Source organism: Protomyctophum parallelum, assembly GCF_964188405.1.
Source record: "Protomyctophum parallelum genome assembly, chromosome: 9".
NCBI lineage: Eukaryota > Metazoa > Chordata > Actinopteri > Myctophiformes > Myctophidae > Protomyctophum > Protomyctophum parallelum.
Window position 1 is genome coordinate 46,836,411 of NC_139706.1, and position 14,602 is coordinate 46,851,012.

At 46.3% G+C, this 14,602-nt stretch overlaps 1 protein-coding gene across 1 annotated transcript in view; it reads right to left on the bottom strand.

Annotated features, from left to right (window-relative positions):
- The window catches only part of vps53 (VPS53 subunit of GARP complex), a 117,165-nt gene that overhangs the window by 17,315 nt on the left and 85,248 nt on the right, over positions 1-14,602 (bottom strand). The window contains 5 exon segments of the mRNA XM_083773989.1: positions 2,859-3,107; positions 8,052-8,146; positions 9,148-9,246; positions 10,558-10,702; positions 13,407-13,549. Coding sequence (XP_083630115.1) covers positions 2,859-3,107; positions 8,052-8,146; positions 9,148-9,246; positions 10,558-10,702; positions 13,407-13,549 — 731 coding nt within the window.

Genomic DNA, 14,602 nt, shown 5'->3' on the forward strand with positions numbered 1-14,602 from the left:
TAGCCCATAGCACCCCGCTTTGTCTCAATGGGATAGTTCCAATGTTTGGAACTATAGCCCATAGCACCCCGCTTTGTCTCAATGGGATAGTTCCAATGTGTGGAACTATAGCCCATAGGCACCCGCTTTGTCTCAATGGGATAGTTCCAATGTGTGGAACTATAGCCCATAGGCACCCCGCTTTGTCTCAATGGGATAGTTCCAATGTGTGGAACTATAGCCCATAGGCACCCGCTTTGTCTCAATGGGATAGTTCCAATGTGTGGAACTATAGCCCATAGGCACCCGCTTTGTCTCAATGGGATAGTTCCAATGTGTGGAACTATAGCCCATAGGCACCCGCTTTGTCTCAATGGGATAGTTCCAATGTTTGGAACTATAGCCCATAGGCACCCGCTTTGTCTCAATGGGATAGTTCCAATGTGTGGAACTATAGCCCATAGGCACCCGCTTTGTCTCAATGGGATAGTTCCAATGTTTGGAACTATAGCCCATAGGCACCCGCTTTGTCTCAATGGGATAGTTCCAATGTGTGGAACTATAGCCCATAGGCGCCCGCTTTGTCTCAATGGGATAGTTCCAATGTGTGGAACTATAGCCCATAGGCGCCCGCTTTGTCTCAATGGGATAGTTCCAATGTTTGGAACTATAGCCCATAGGCACCCGCTTTGTCTCAATGGGATAGTTCCAATGTGTGGAACTATAGCCCATAGGCACCCGCTTTGTCTCAATGGGATAGTTCCAATGTGTGGAACTATAGCCCATAGGCACCCGCTTTGTCTCAATGGGATAGTTCCAATGTGTGGAACTATAGCCCATAGGCACCCGCTTTGTCTCAATGGGATAGTTCCAATGTGTGGAACTATAGCCCATAGGCACCCGCTTTGTCTCAATGGGATAGTTCCAATGTTTGGAACTATAGCCCATAGGCACCCACTTTGTCTCAATGGGATAGTTCCAATGTGTGGAACTATAGCCCATAGCATCCTGCTTTGCGGCGAGATCAAAGCGTGTCACCACTCTCTTACTACATTACTCTGGGGGGGGGGGGGGGGGAGCATAAGGAATGCTGAAACTTCTAGAAATAAAGACTGTAGGACTGTTGGTGTGACTAAACCAACGTATGCACCCCATGTTTAACAGTTATAAGTTTACGTTTAGTTTACGCTAAACCCGCCATTTGTATTATGTGTTTAATTAGCCATTTTTTTAAATAATTAAAAATAACCCATTTAGGCCTAAGGCCGATTCTAAAAACGCCTCTAAATCCTGACCTAAGGTTTCTGAAAAACTTCAAATATTTATATAGCAGCATCAAAAATGTAACATTTTTGAATACTGTACATACTGTACAGAACCTAAATATGGGTTCCCGGCCTGAGGGGGTAAGATACCAATAGGGGTTCCCGCCCAGAATGGGATAAATAGCGGGTTTTGTCGCGGACCATGGTGACGAGGCCGGCGCGTTATGACGACGAAACCGGAAACCCGGCCAGTGCTTCTGGGCTGCAAGGGCTTCTGGGAAAATGAGTTCGATGCAAGTGAACGGTAGTTTCAACTGGACTCCAGCAGCCCTCACTGCTCGTTATTGTTTTCCGCAACGTGCACACGCACGCACACGCACACACACGCACACACGCACACACACACACACACACACACACACACACACACACACACACACACACACACACACACACCTTATATTAACCCATTTTGACTGAGATCAGATTAAAAAAATGTGTGTTTGAAAATGACAGTTTTCTATGTCAGTCGTTCTTCGATTTTTCAAAAAATAGCAGACCTATACAAGCTCATAGCGCGCCACTCGGTGGCGCGCTATGAGCTTGTAGATCTGCTATTTTTCAATAGCTAAAGCATAACATAATGCACCAACACCAAAAGGGGTTCCCGCCCCAAAATGGGTTAAATTATTTTAAATACGTCTATGTGCTTTTTGAATGGGAAAACACTTCTAGTTGTTTGACGTCAAGGATCGGCACTCCATAACATGAGCCAAAAGCAGTCCCTGTAAATGGATGACTTCATCTAGACGGCTGGTTCTCAAAGAGGGGTCCTTGAGGGCATTCCAGGGGGTCCCAGGAACAGGAACACAGACATCTTTTCAAATGGGGAAGGGGGCTTGTTGTCAGTGTTGTTTTTGGCAGCAAATTTCTATTTTAGTTTTAGTCATAGTCTCTTGAATAGTTTTCACTTAGTTTTAGTCACATTTTAGTCACCCGGGATTTTAGTCGACTAAATCTACAGTTGATTTAGTCGACTAAAATGTGTTTTGACAGGCCTTGATGTCGTTGTAATGACATATTTTACACTTTGGTTGCATGCTGAAAATAGCAGATATACAATCTCTTGTGAGATTGTATATCTGCTATTTTCAGCATGCAACTCAGCATAAAACTGTCCACTATAGTCCCTTCCTAACATTTTAGTCTAGTTTTTATTTGTTGACGAAATTGTCAGTATATTTAGTCTTAGTTTTAGTCATCATAGATTCGTTTTTATTTAGTTTTAGTCAGTGAAAAAGGTAGTCGACGAACATTTTTCGTCTTAGTTTTAGTCATAAAATTGGACAGATCTACAAGCTCATAGCGCGCCACCGAGTGGCGCGCTACGAGCTTGTAGGTCTGCTATTTTTGAAAGAAATCGAAGAACGACTGACATTTCTAGAATCTGATCTCAGGTCAGAATGGGTTAATCAGACCAGTGTGTGTCCAGTGGAAACCTCGTATGAATCAGGTCAGAATGGGTTAATGAATGATTTTCTTACTTGGGAAGGTTCCCGGCGTACTCCCTCAGGTACTTCTGGAAGATGGCGGTGAGGGCGATCATATACTTACTTGGGAAGGTTCCCGGAGAGGATCTTCCAGGCGTACTCCCTCAGGTACTTCTGGAAGATGGTGGTGAGGGCGATCATGGGCTCCCCGGTGGACAGCTGGGAGCACTGCACCATGCACTTCTTGTAGTAGACGAAGAGGTCGGCGCAGCTGGGCAGCACGGCGCCGCCCTCCTCCGCCGTGCTGCCCTGAGGCCGCGGGCCCGCCGCGCGGAAGTCCGCCACGAAGCGCTCCACCAGCTCGCCCAGGTTCCTGAGGGGAGAGAGAGAGAGAGAGGTCAATCAGAGAGGTCAGGTTTCTGAAGGGGGAGAGAGAGAGAGAGAGGTCAATCAGCTCGCCCAGGTTTCTGAAGGGGGAGAGAGAGAGAGGCGAGTGTAGACAAGAAACCTATTTTGACCTGAGATCACATTCTAAAAATGTCTTCTAAATCCTGACAGTTTTCTGAAAAAGCTATGTTTCTATTTCAGTCGTTCTTCTTCGATTTTTCAAAAATAGCAGACCTACAAGCTCGTAGCGTGCCACTCGGTGGCGCGCTACGAGCTTGTAGATCTGATGTTTTTCAATAGCTAAAGCATTACATAATGCCAACACCAAAAGGTGTTAGAGGTTAGAGATTCAATTGCTACAAGACGTTATGTTTACTACATCACAACAAACGTCATGCCGACCAAATGACAAAAAGGAAAATAAATTAAGGTACTATGTTTACCCAGGGTAAACTGGACTAAGGAAAGGAAAGGTACTATGTTTACCCAGGGTAAACTGGACTAAGGAAAGGAAAGGTACTATGTTTACCCAGGGTAAACTGGACTAAGGAAAGGAAAGGTACTATGTTTACCCAGGGTAACTGGACTAAGGAAAGGAAAGGTACTATGTTTACCCAGGGTAAACTGGACTAAGGAAAGGAAAGGTACTATGTTTACCCAGGGTAACTGGACTAAGGAAAGGGAAGGTACTATGTTTACCCAGGGTAACTGGACTAAGGAAAGGAAAGGTACTATGTTTACCCAGGGTAAACTGGACTAAGCTCGAGAACTTGTTTACAGCCAGGCCCTGCTCATAGAACATTTCATGGTAGGGGTTCAATGCCTTGCTCAAGGGCACTTCAGCGGTGGTAATTCTAACGTGCCGGTCCGGGGATACGAACTAGCGACCTTCCGATATCAAGACCGTTCGGCCACCGCTGCCCCAAAGACCATTAGTTAGTTAGTTAGATAGATAGATAGATAGATAGATAGATAGATAGATAGATAGATAGATAGATAGATAGATAGATAGATAGATAGATAGATAGATAGATAGATAGATAGATACCTTTATTAATCCTGATGAACATTCAGTTGTCATATATCATCATTATGTAATCAGAACAATCATATTATCCAACCATGAAAATAGAGATACTAATCATATCAAATGGGGGGGTTCTGTGGCCTAATGCAAAGTGTTGTTTTTGGCAGCAAATTTCTATTTTAGTTTTAGTCGTAGTCTCTTGAAACGTTTTCATTTAGTTTTAGTCAAACTTTAGTCACCCGGAATGTTTTAGTCTAGTTTTAGTCGACTAAATATCATAAGATTTCTGTCGACTAAATCTACAGTTGATTTAGTCGACTAAAATGTATTTTGGCGGGCCTTGATGCCGTCGCAATGGCAGATTTTACACTTGCTGAAAATAGCCGATCGACAGCGTTGTGAGCTTGTAGATCTGCTATTTTCAGCACGCAACCAAGTGTAAAATGACTTACACTGGATATATTAATGTCCACTAGTCCCTCACTAACATTTTAGTCTAGTTTTTATTTGTTGACAAAATGAACAGTATATTTAGTATATATAGTTTGAGTCACTATAGCTTAGTTTTCGTTTAGTTTCCCTCAGTGAAAAAAGGTAGTAATTCTTCGTCATAGTGTTAATGGAGGAGAACAACAGGGCTGTACTCAACAGGTCAGCTGTTCATGAAAATGCTACTGAAATCTAGGATCCGCAGCCAAGGCTAGACAAGCAGGCCACTGTTCTCTGATTCTGGCTCTGTTCCGTCGGGGACAAGCAGATCTGGCCCGGGTTCTTTTAACCCATTCTGACCTGAGATCAGATTCTAACGCACAGATGAATGGTGGTTCTCTAATGCATTTTGACCTGAGATCAGATTCTAAAAAATGTCTTAAATCCTGACAGTTTAAAAGAAAATAGCAGACCTACAAGCTCGTAGCGCGCCACCGAGTGGCGCGCTACGAGCTTGTAGATCTGCTATTTTTAAATAGCTAAAGCGTAACCTAATGCTAAGACCAAAAGGGGTTCCGGCCTAAAATGGGTTAACCCATTTAGACCTGAGCTACATTCTACAAAATGTCTTCCTGACAAATCCTGACATTTTTCTGGAAAATACCTTATTTTTCGAATGTCAGTCGTTCTCAAACATTTTCATGTCAATTGCACCCCCAAAAATATATGTAATAGACCGCCGACCCCCATCTGAAAATATGTTGTTCCAGGGACCCCCCCCCCCCCCCCCAGAAGCAAAGATTTTAGTTATAAACTTTCGCTCTGAAAGAAATATAGATTCAAAGATTTGCGCCACATTTTCACGGATAAAAAAATAAATAGCAGATCTACAAGCTAGTGCCGCGCTATGAGCTTGTAGATCTGCTATTTTTCAATAGCTAAAGTGTAACATAATGCTTAAAACACCAAAATGCGCATGTAATGCTTTAGCTATTGAAAAATAGCAGATCTACAAGCTCATAGCGTGCCACCGAGTGGCGCGCTACGAGCTTGTAGGTCTGCTATTTTTCGAAGAATCGAAGAACGACTGACATTAGAAACATAGCTTTTTGAGAAAACTGTCGGGATGTAGAAGACATTCTTAGAATCTGATCTCAGGTCAGAATGGGTTAAGGTCTTTGGTCTCTAAACGGGCCACTCTGCCGTTGCCCCTGGTCACGCTCCAGTGATCCAAACACACCGAGGCCTTTGGTGGGAACGAGAGCATGCAGAGTCCCAGAGCGGGTGCACCGTTTCTGGGTGAGACCACCGTGACCACCCGGGACGAAGAGGAAGAGGAGAGTGTGTGTGTGACGGAGGAGGAGAGGAAGAGGAGAGTGTGTGTGTGTGACGGAGGAGGAGAGAGAAAGGAGAGTGTGTGTGTGACGGAGGAGGAGGAGAGGGAGAGGAGAGTGTGTGTGTGACGGAGGAGGAGAGGAAGAGGAGAGTGTGTGTGTGACAGAGGAGGAGAGGAAGAGGAGAGTGTGTGTGTGACAGAGGAGGAGAGGAAGAGGAGAGTGTGTGTGTGACAGAGGAGGAGAGGGAGAGGAGAGTGTGTGTGTGACGGAGGAGGAGAGGAAGAGGAGAGTGTGTGTGACGGAGGAGGAGAGAGAAAGGAGAGTGTGTGTGTGACGGAGGAGGAGAGGAAGAGGAGAGTGTGTGTGTGACAGAGGAGGAGAGGGAGAGGAGAGTGTGTGTGTGTGACTGAGGAGAGAGAAAGGAGAGTGTGTGTGTGTGACGGAGGAGGAGAGGAAGAGGAGAGTGTGTGTGTGACAGAGGAGGAGAGGGAGAGGAGAGTGTGTGTGTGACGGAGGAGGAGAGGAAGAGGAGAGTGTGTGTTCGACTGAGGAGGAGAGGGAGAGGAGAGTGTGTGTGTGACGGAGTAGGAGGAGAGGAAGAGGAGAGTGTGTGTGTGACAGAGGAGGAGAGAGAGGAAGAGGAGAGTGTGTGTTCGACTGAGGAGGAGAGGAAGAGGAGAGTGTGTGTGTGACGGAGGAGGAGGAGAGGAAGAGGAGAGTGTGTGTTCGACTGAGGAGGAGAGGAAGAGGAGAGTGTGTGTGTGACGGAGGAGGAGAGGGAGAGGAGAGTGTGTGTGTGACGGAGTAGGAGGAGAGGAAGAGGAGAGTGTGTGTGTAACGGAGGAGGAGAGGAAGAGGAGAGTGTCTGTGTGACGGAGTAGGAGGAGAGGAAGAGGAGAGTGTGTGTGTGACGGAGGAGGAGAGGAAAGGAGAAAAGAGGAGAAAGGGACAGGACAGACGGGACAAGACAGAGATCGGAGTGAACGAAAGCAGAGAAGGAGTTAAGACCAGTGTTGTTTTTGGCAGCAAATTTCTATTTTAGTTTTAGTCGTTGTCTCTTGAATAGTTATCACTTAGTTTTAGTCACATTTTAGTCACCTGGAATGTTCTAATGTTTAGTCTAGTTTTAGTCGACTAAATGTCATGCAATTTTAGTCGACTAAAATGTGTTTTGACAGGCCTTGATGTCGTTGTAATGACATATTTTACACTTTGGTTGCATGCTGAAAATAGCAGATCTACAATCTCGCAACGCGTCGCAGAGATTGCAAGATTGTATATCTGCTATTTTCAGCATGCAACCCAGCATAAAACTGGATCTCTTGTCCACTAGTCCCTTCCTAACATTTTAGTCTAGTTTTTATTTGTTGACGAAATTGTCAGTATATTTAGTCTTAGTTTTAGTCATCATAGATTCGTTTTTATTTAGTTTTAGTCAGTGAAAAAAGGCAGTCGACGAACATTTTACGTCTTAGTTTTAGTCGACGAAAACAACACTGGTTAAGAGGAATGAAACAATACTAGCACAGACAGAAAGTGAAAGGGCACAAAACGAGAATGTGTGTGTGTGTGTGTGTGTGTGTGTGTGTGTGTGTGTGTGTGTGTGTGTGTGTGTGTGTGTGTGTTTGTGTGGTGGTGGTGGGGGGGGGGGGGGTCGTAGATCTGCTGTGACAGCAATTTTTCTACCCCTCTTTCTCAGCGTCTGTGGTCATTCAGCTAATGGGAAACATTTATGCCTCAGTGGAGAGAGACAGAGGCACACGCACACACGTACACACACACACCCACACACACACACACACACACACACACACACACACACGCACAGTCGCACACACACACACACACACACACACACACACACACACGGAGAGGAACAAGAGATGGAAACACAGAAAAGGCAGTGAGGGAGAGAATGGAAGGGGGTTTGGTGCACTTTGGGGCACTGGAAAAAGGGCTCGCACATGCCAGCTTTAAACACTCAACACAAACCTGCACTTAATTTGGGGTCTACCTCTACTTATCTCAATATACTCTGTGTGTGTGTGCAGTGTGTGTGTGTGTGTGTGTGTGTGTGTGTGTGTGTGTGTGTGTGTGTGTGTGTGTGTGTGTGTGTGTGTGTGTGTGCGTTACTCACTTATCCTGGGACTCTATGTAGACGTATAAGTGAGGTTCAAAGCACTTGGACACAATGCCGTGGAAAGGGTTGTCCGGAGCTTTAGGCTTCTTGGGCTGGGGAAACGGGGAGGAAAATAGCAATTAATGAAACAACTGGTATTTATTAGTGGTTTTACTATATATATATATATATTATTATATTTATTGCTCGTTCAGGTTGCGTGCATATATATATAGGTCGGCAGTGCTATTGTTCAGAAGTCGACATATGGTGCTATCATTCTGATCGGGCATATAACTATAGCCGATAAGAAACAGGGAGTCTTTGAAATCGCGTGCCAAGCAATATATATAATCTATAAGGATGACACACCTCTGGCTTTTCCATAACCAACACGATGTTAAAATCTACGGCAATCACTGTGCCAAATGATAGCCGTAGAATGCGTCTAAATTCGGCCTTAAATTCGAGCATGGGTTTCAGCGTATACGCTCACACGGCAGCACGGCATTCATAGAGAAGTTATGGTATGATTGAACTGGCAGTTAGATATTCACAATCCGAGGCGGAACCAGTTCACGTGATGTCATGTCATGTTTGTTTTTTATCCCACGATTTTGTAACCCATTTTTTTTCAGTTCCTTTCCCCTCCATCAGGCGCCCCGGCTGGCCAGGGGGAGGCAGTATAGAGACCAGTTCCTTTCCCCTCCATCAGGCGCCCCGGCTGGCCAGGGGGAGGCAGTATAGAGACCAGTTCCTTTCCCCTCCATCAGGCGCCCCGGCTGGCCAGGGGGAGGCAGTTTAGTGACCAGGATTACTGCATGTTTTTTGTGAGGGTACCTACCTTAGGGGACACGGGGAGAACATGCAAACTCCACACAGAAAGGCCCTTTCGCCAACCCCGCCTTCGGGTATGGGCACTGATGACGCGGAGGAGGAAACACGCCACCAGCACCCACAGTGTCCCGAGCGGGAATCGAACCCAGGACCTTCTAGCTGTGAGGCGACAGCACTACCAACTGTGCCACCGTGCCCAGGATGTCATGTCATGTTAAGAGGAAGCAGGGTCTTTATGGTTCAGAGGTCAAAGGTCAGACCGGGTCACAGGACTCACCCTGTCCAGGTCCTCGTCCTTCTCAGAGCCGGTGTCCTCCCCTGGCTCCTCCTCCTGCAGGAAGGGGTTGGTGGACTCCAGAGGGCTCTCCGGCCTCTTCTGAGAAACAATTAGAACCCAGTTAGACAAAATAATGCCTTCTAAATTCTGACAGTTTTCAGAAAAAACCTATGTTTCTAATGTCAGTCGTTCTCAAACATTTTCATGTCAAGGACCCCCCCAAAGGTTATATGTAATTGGCCGCCGACCCCCCCCCCTCATCTGAAAATATGTTGTTCCAGGGACCCCCCCCCCCCCCCAGAAGCAAAGATTTGAGTTAAAAACATTCACTGTGAAAGAAGATTTGCGGCACATTTTCACGTTTCTTTCCAAAAATAGCAGACCTACAAGCTCGTATAGTGCGGCACTCGGTGCTATGAGCTTGTAGATCTGCTAATTTTCAATAGCTAAAAGTATAACATAATGCTTAAAACACCAATAAGGGGTTCTCGCCCAGAATGGGTTTCCTCCGTCTTTGTAACCGCGAGTCACTTCAAAGTGTTTCCCATGACATTGCTCTCTCTCTCTCTCTCTCTCTCTCTCTCTCTCTCTGTCAAACTGTGGTTGCACTACTTCCTACTGCCCTTTACGTTCATTCATTCATGGGCAACATTTCTCCGGAGGCTCTGATGGAGTTGTGCCTCTATAAGTAAAACAAAGCAATCAGATAAAATCAATGACTGAACGCTTGTCTGTGTGTGGGATCATCAGACAGCTTTTTCACTATCACTATATAGACACTTCAGTTTGGTCTTCAGACTTTAAACTGTTTTGAGGATTTAAAGCAGAAAACAGCATGTATGCACTTTAAGCGTGTGTGTGTGTGTGTGTGTGTGTGTGTGTGTACAGTACATGGTAAATGGTGCATTAAATATAGCGCCTTTATCCAAGGCGCTTTACATAGATCGTGCATTACATTCACCCATTCACACACACATTCACACACCGATTGCGGCGGAAGTCATGCAAGGTACCAACCAGCACATCAGGAGCAATGTGGGGTTCAGTGTCTTGTCCAAGGACACTTCGACATGTAGTGTGTGTGTGTGTGTGTGTGTGTGTGTACTTGGAAGTATAACAAACTTGGGGTATCGCTGTAGATTTGCCATACTGATATTCGGAAGCCTGGGCCATGTGCATAAACTGACCATGAATGGTCTAAGAATAGCTGGCATGACAAAAAGCAGAGCCAAACAACTTGCCAAATACTGTTCTGTTTCGGCTGTTATAGGCAGTTTGTCTGTGTGGAGAAGGAGGTGCCATGTGTATCCTTAAGTGAACATGAACTGTCAACCCTGTTGTATTTGTTTCCTAAAATTTATTGTAATTTGTGGATTCAAGTAAAGAAATCGAAATGTGTGTGTGTCTTACTCCAGGTGTGTCTGCGTGCAGCGTGCGTCCAGAGAAACGCTTGGCCAGCAGGCCTTCAAAGTTGGTGGTCCTCTGGATGGCAAACAGGAGCAGCTTCACCTCGATCTCCTTAGCCCGCGTCCGCATGACTTTGGCCAGCTCCACCCTGAGGAGAGCGCACACGCATGCACGCACGCACGCATGCACGCACGCACGCACGCACGCACACACACACACACACACACACACACACCCTCACACACACACACACACACACACACAGGCCAGGGTTATAAGACAGTGACACCAGAATAGAAAGTCTTGCCATGATACTTTCTATTTTTTATTGTCTCCACCAGGCCGAAGGCATGTGGGGAGAGTATGTTTTGCACTCCGTCCGTCCGTGTGTCCGTCCGTGTGTCCGTGTGTCCGTGTGTGTGTCCGTGTGTCCGTGTGTCCGTGAACAGCTAATCTCGGCCACCGTTAACCCGGTCGATGCCATATTTTGCACACACACTCCCTGGATGCCAACGATGAACCTCTGCCCCAAACTTTCCAGAACGGCCTGTTATAGCGCCACCAGGAGGCCGCTTTGTGCAAAACAAGTTTTTGCACAGTACACCTACAGATTTTGTCCAAACATCACGCAAATTGGTACACAGTCTCTCTAGAGCCATTCAACGAAACGGGTCTTTCACATTTATCAGACTCCATCCTGATTGGTTAAGATTGGCTTCCAAAGTTCACAGGAGTGCTCAGTTTCAAACAAAATGCTGCAAATCATGAACACATCGCGTGATTTCCGTGAAATTGTGCACCCACATTCCCACTAGGCCGAGGACGAAATGCCACATGAACAATTTCAACTCAGCCTCAAGGTGGCGCTATAACTGGCCGAAAAGTGTTTTTACCTCTAACTGCACGGATCTGTGGATAACCTGGTGGAGACCTGTGCCCAGAAGGGCACTTTTTCTAGTTTTATAATATTTTTTTACCTGACCAAAAAATGTTCCAATTGTTTGTTGATATGCAGGTAAAATGTGCAATGAAACGGCCACAGATTCAACTACATGACTACAGAGGCAAAGGCCTGTCACTGAACAACATCTGACAGACCACTTTTTTTTTTTTATATATATATTTTTTATCCCCTGATTTTGTAACCCATTTTTCACCCCTGTGTCAATCATCTAATGTGATCCTGGGCTCTACACACCCTCCACCAACCTAGTCCCCATATATGGGGGACAAGGGGAGAGCAACGGACTTGAACTCATGCTTCCTTCATGCCTGAGTGTCCAAGTTGCGCCTTTACACCTGACAGGGGGGAGTTTCCCTGGTTGGACGTAGCGCGTGGAAGGAACACGTTATTCCAACCAGTTCCTTTCCCCTCCATCAGGCGCCCCGGCTGGCCAGGGGGAGGCAGTTTAGTGACCAGGATTACTGCATGTTTTTTGTGAGGGTACCTACTACCTACCCTAGGGGACACGGGGAGAACATGCAAACTCCACACTGATGACGCAGAGGACCACTGACAGACCACTTCTTATCAAATGCTGAGACGTACAAAGCATTCACGCATACAAAGCATTCACGCATACAAAGCATTCACGCATACAAAGCACACAAAAGCAGGTACGGAGATGTGAGGAGTGGGGACTCTAGATCACTGGTTCCCAAACCTTTTAGCCTGTGACCCACAAGAGAAATTGTACGTCTCCGCAAGACACAAACTATAGTGATAATAGCAGTTAGATTCTTCTTTGATTCCATCCTTGTTACTCCCAGAGAAAGAACCTCCAAGACTGTAGTCTCTGACTGCTACCTCTGGGATTCCAAAAAGGGCTTTGAAAACGAAACCCAATGATCACACAATCTTTACACACAACCGCCTTCTACCCCTACCCCCCCCCCCCCCCCCCCCCCCCCACAGCTAGGTATCTTTTTTTCCTCCCCCCGCGCAGCTCATCCTTCGATGGCTTGCGTAGGAGGAAGTGCCTGGCCCAAGCCCCCGCCATCCCCACCCAGAAACGTGCCTGCACAGCCGAGTATTATCATCTTACCCCCCCCACCCTCTCCACCCCCCCTATCCTTCTTCTTCCTCTTTTTCTTTATTTTTTTCTATGATGCAAGAAAGATGTATGTGGCGCTGCACTGTGGCGACATGGACTAGGGCTACGCTTGCATGCGGGCCCTTTGTCTAAGACAAATTTATCCCTCGGGAGACTAATAAAGTATATCTCATATCTCATATCTCATCAATTATACTGGGATCATCCCACAGTGTACAATATACGCAGGCATACACAGGCGTGTGTGTTTGTAGTGGAATGCACCTGGTGACGTGACAGAACTTTACAGCGATGCGCTCCGTCAAGGCTCATACATAGTCTGGATTTTCGGTGGTGAGGTGACCACCGAACTACAACATGACGTCACTGAGCCGCGGTGAAGAGCAAACCACCTCCACCGCTCCAGCCCCTTCTCTCCGTTTTTACTCACCACCGCTCAATGTTATTTCAGCTCCAGTGGTCAGCTCACCACCGGAGCGGTGGTCACCTCACCACCGGAGCGGTGGTGGTCACCTCACCACCGGAGCGGTGGTGGTCACCTCACCACCGGAGCGGTGGTGGTCACCTCACCACCGGAGCGGTGGTCACCTCACCACCGGAGCGGTGGTCAGCTGACCACCGGAGCGGTGGTCACCTCACCACCGGAGCGGTGGTCACCTCACCACCGGAGCGGTGGTCACCTCACCACCGGAGAGGTGGTCACCTCACCACCGGAGCGGTGGTCACCTCACCACCGGAGCGGTGGTCACTTCACCACCGAAAATCCAGACTATGAATAGGCCTTCATGCTCCACTCACCTGGTGACGTGACAGAACTCCACGGCGATGCGCTCCGTCATGCTCCACTCTTCGGGGAACATGCGTCCGTACTTCTCCTCGTAGTCCACCAGCTGACGCTTGATCCAGGCGTAGCGCCGGTCGATCTTGTCCAGCCACGCCACCTAGAGGAGACGACACAGCAGGACAACATGAGAGACGATGGAGATCGTGTACACGACCGGACACCATGAAGCAGGGCTGCAAACTGTCAATTACTTCTTCAATTCATCCAATAATTGAGAAGCGCTTCTTTTTATAGTGTTTTTTTTCTTTTTAATAATTGAATAAATGTATTAGTCTGAATAAGAACTTCAGGCCTGTTTTACAGTATACTTCATCTTATCATACGCATCGGTGTGATGCAAAGATAGCAGATCTACAAGCTCACAGTGCGAGAGCATCGATATTAAACACTTAAACCCAATATTCCATACTTCATCCCCTCCCTATAATCCCCCTAAACCAAATCTCTTCGCTGAAAATAGCCTATTTTCCCCGTGACGTTTCATGAGCTTGTAAATCTGCTAATATAATACTAATGAACAGGGACGCTATAGGGTTCATGTGGTTACTAATCGACTGCCATGATTTTCTCCATTACGGATCCAGACAGCCGTCTGCCCTGCCAATCCATTCCACACCAGTGTTGATTTTGTCGACTAAAACTGAGTTTTACTTAGTTTTAAGTAACTAAGTACGGCGAACTATGTTCACTATGTTTTTCCACTGACGAAACCTAAATGGAACCTAAATAAAAACTAAGCTATGATGACTAAAACTAAGACTAAATAAACTGACAATTTTGTCAACAAATAAAAACTAGACTAAAATTTTAGGAAGGGGACTAGTCATTTTACAAGCGTTGCAGCGCGACGCGTTGTGGGCTTGTAAATCGGCTATTTTCAGCAAGTGTAAAAAGAGTCATTACAACGGCATCAATGCCTAAATTTAGTCGACTAAAATCTTATGATATTTAGTCGACTAAAACTAGACTAAAACACTAAAACATTCCAGGTGACTAAAATGTGACTAAAACCAACTGAAAACTATTCAAGAGAGAGACTATGAATAAAACGAACAGCGTTCCACAGACAGCACTCACATCCTGGTTCTCCTGGACCAGAACCAGGTATACTATGACTAAAACAACAGCGTTCCACAGACAGCACTCACAT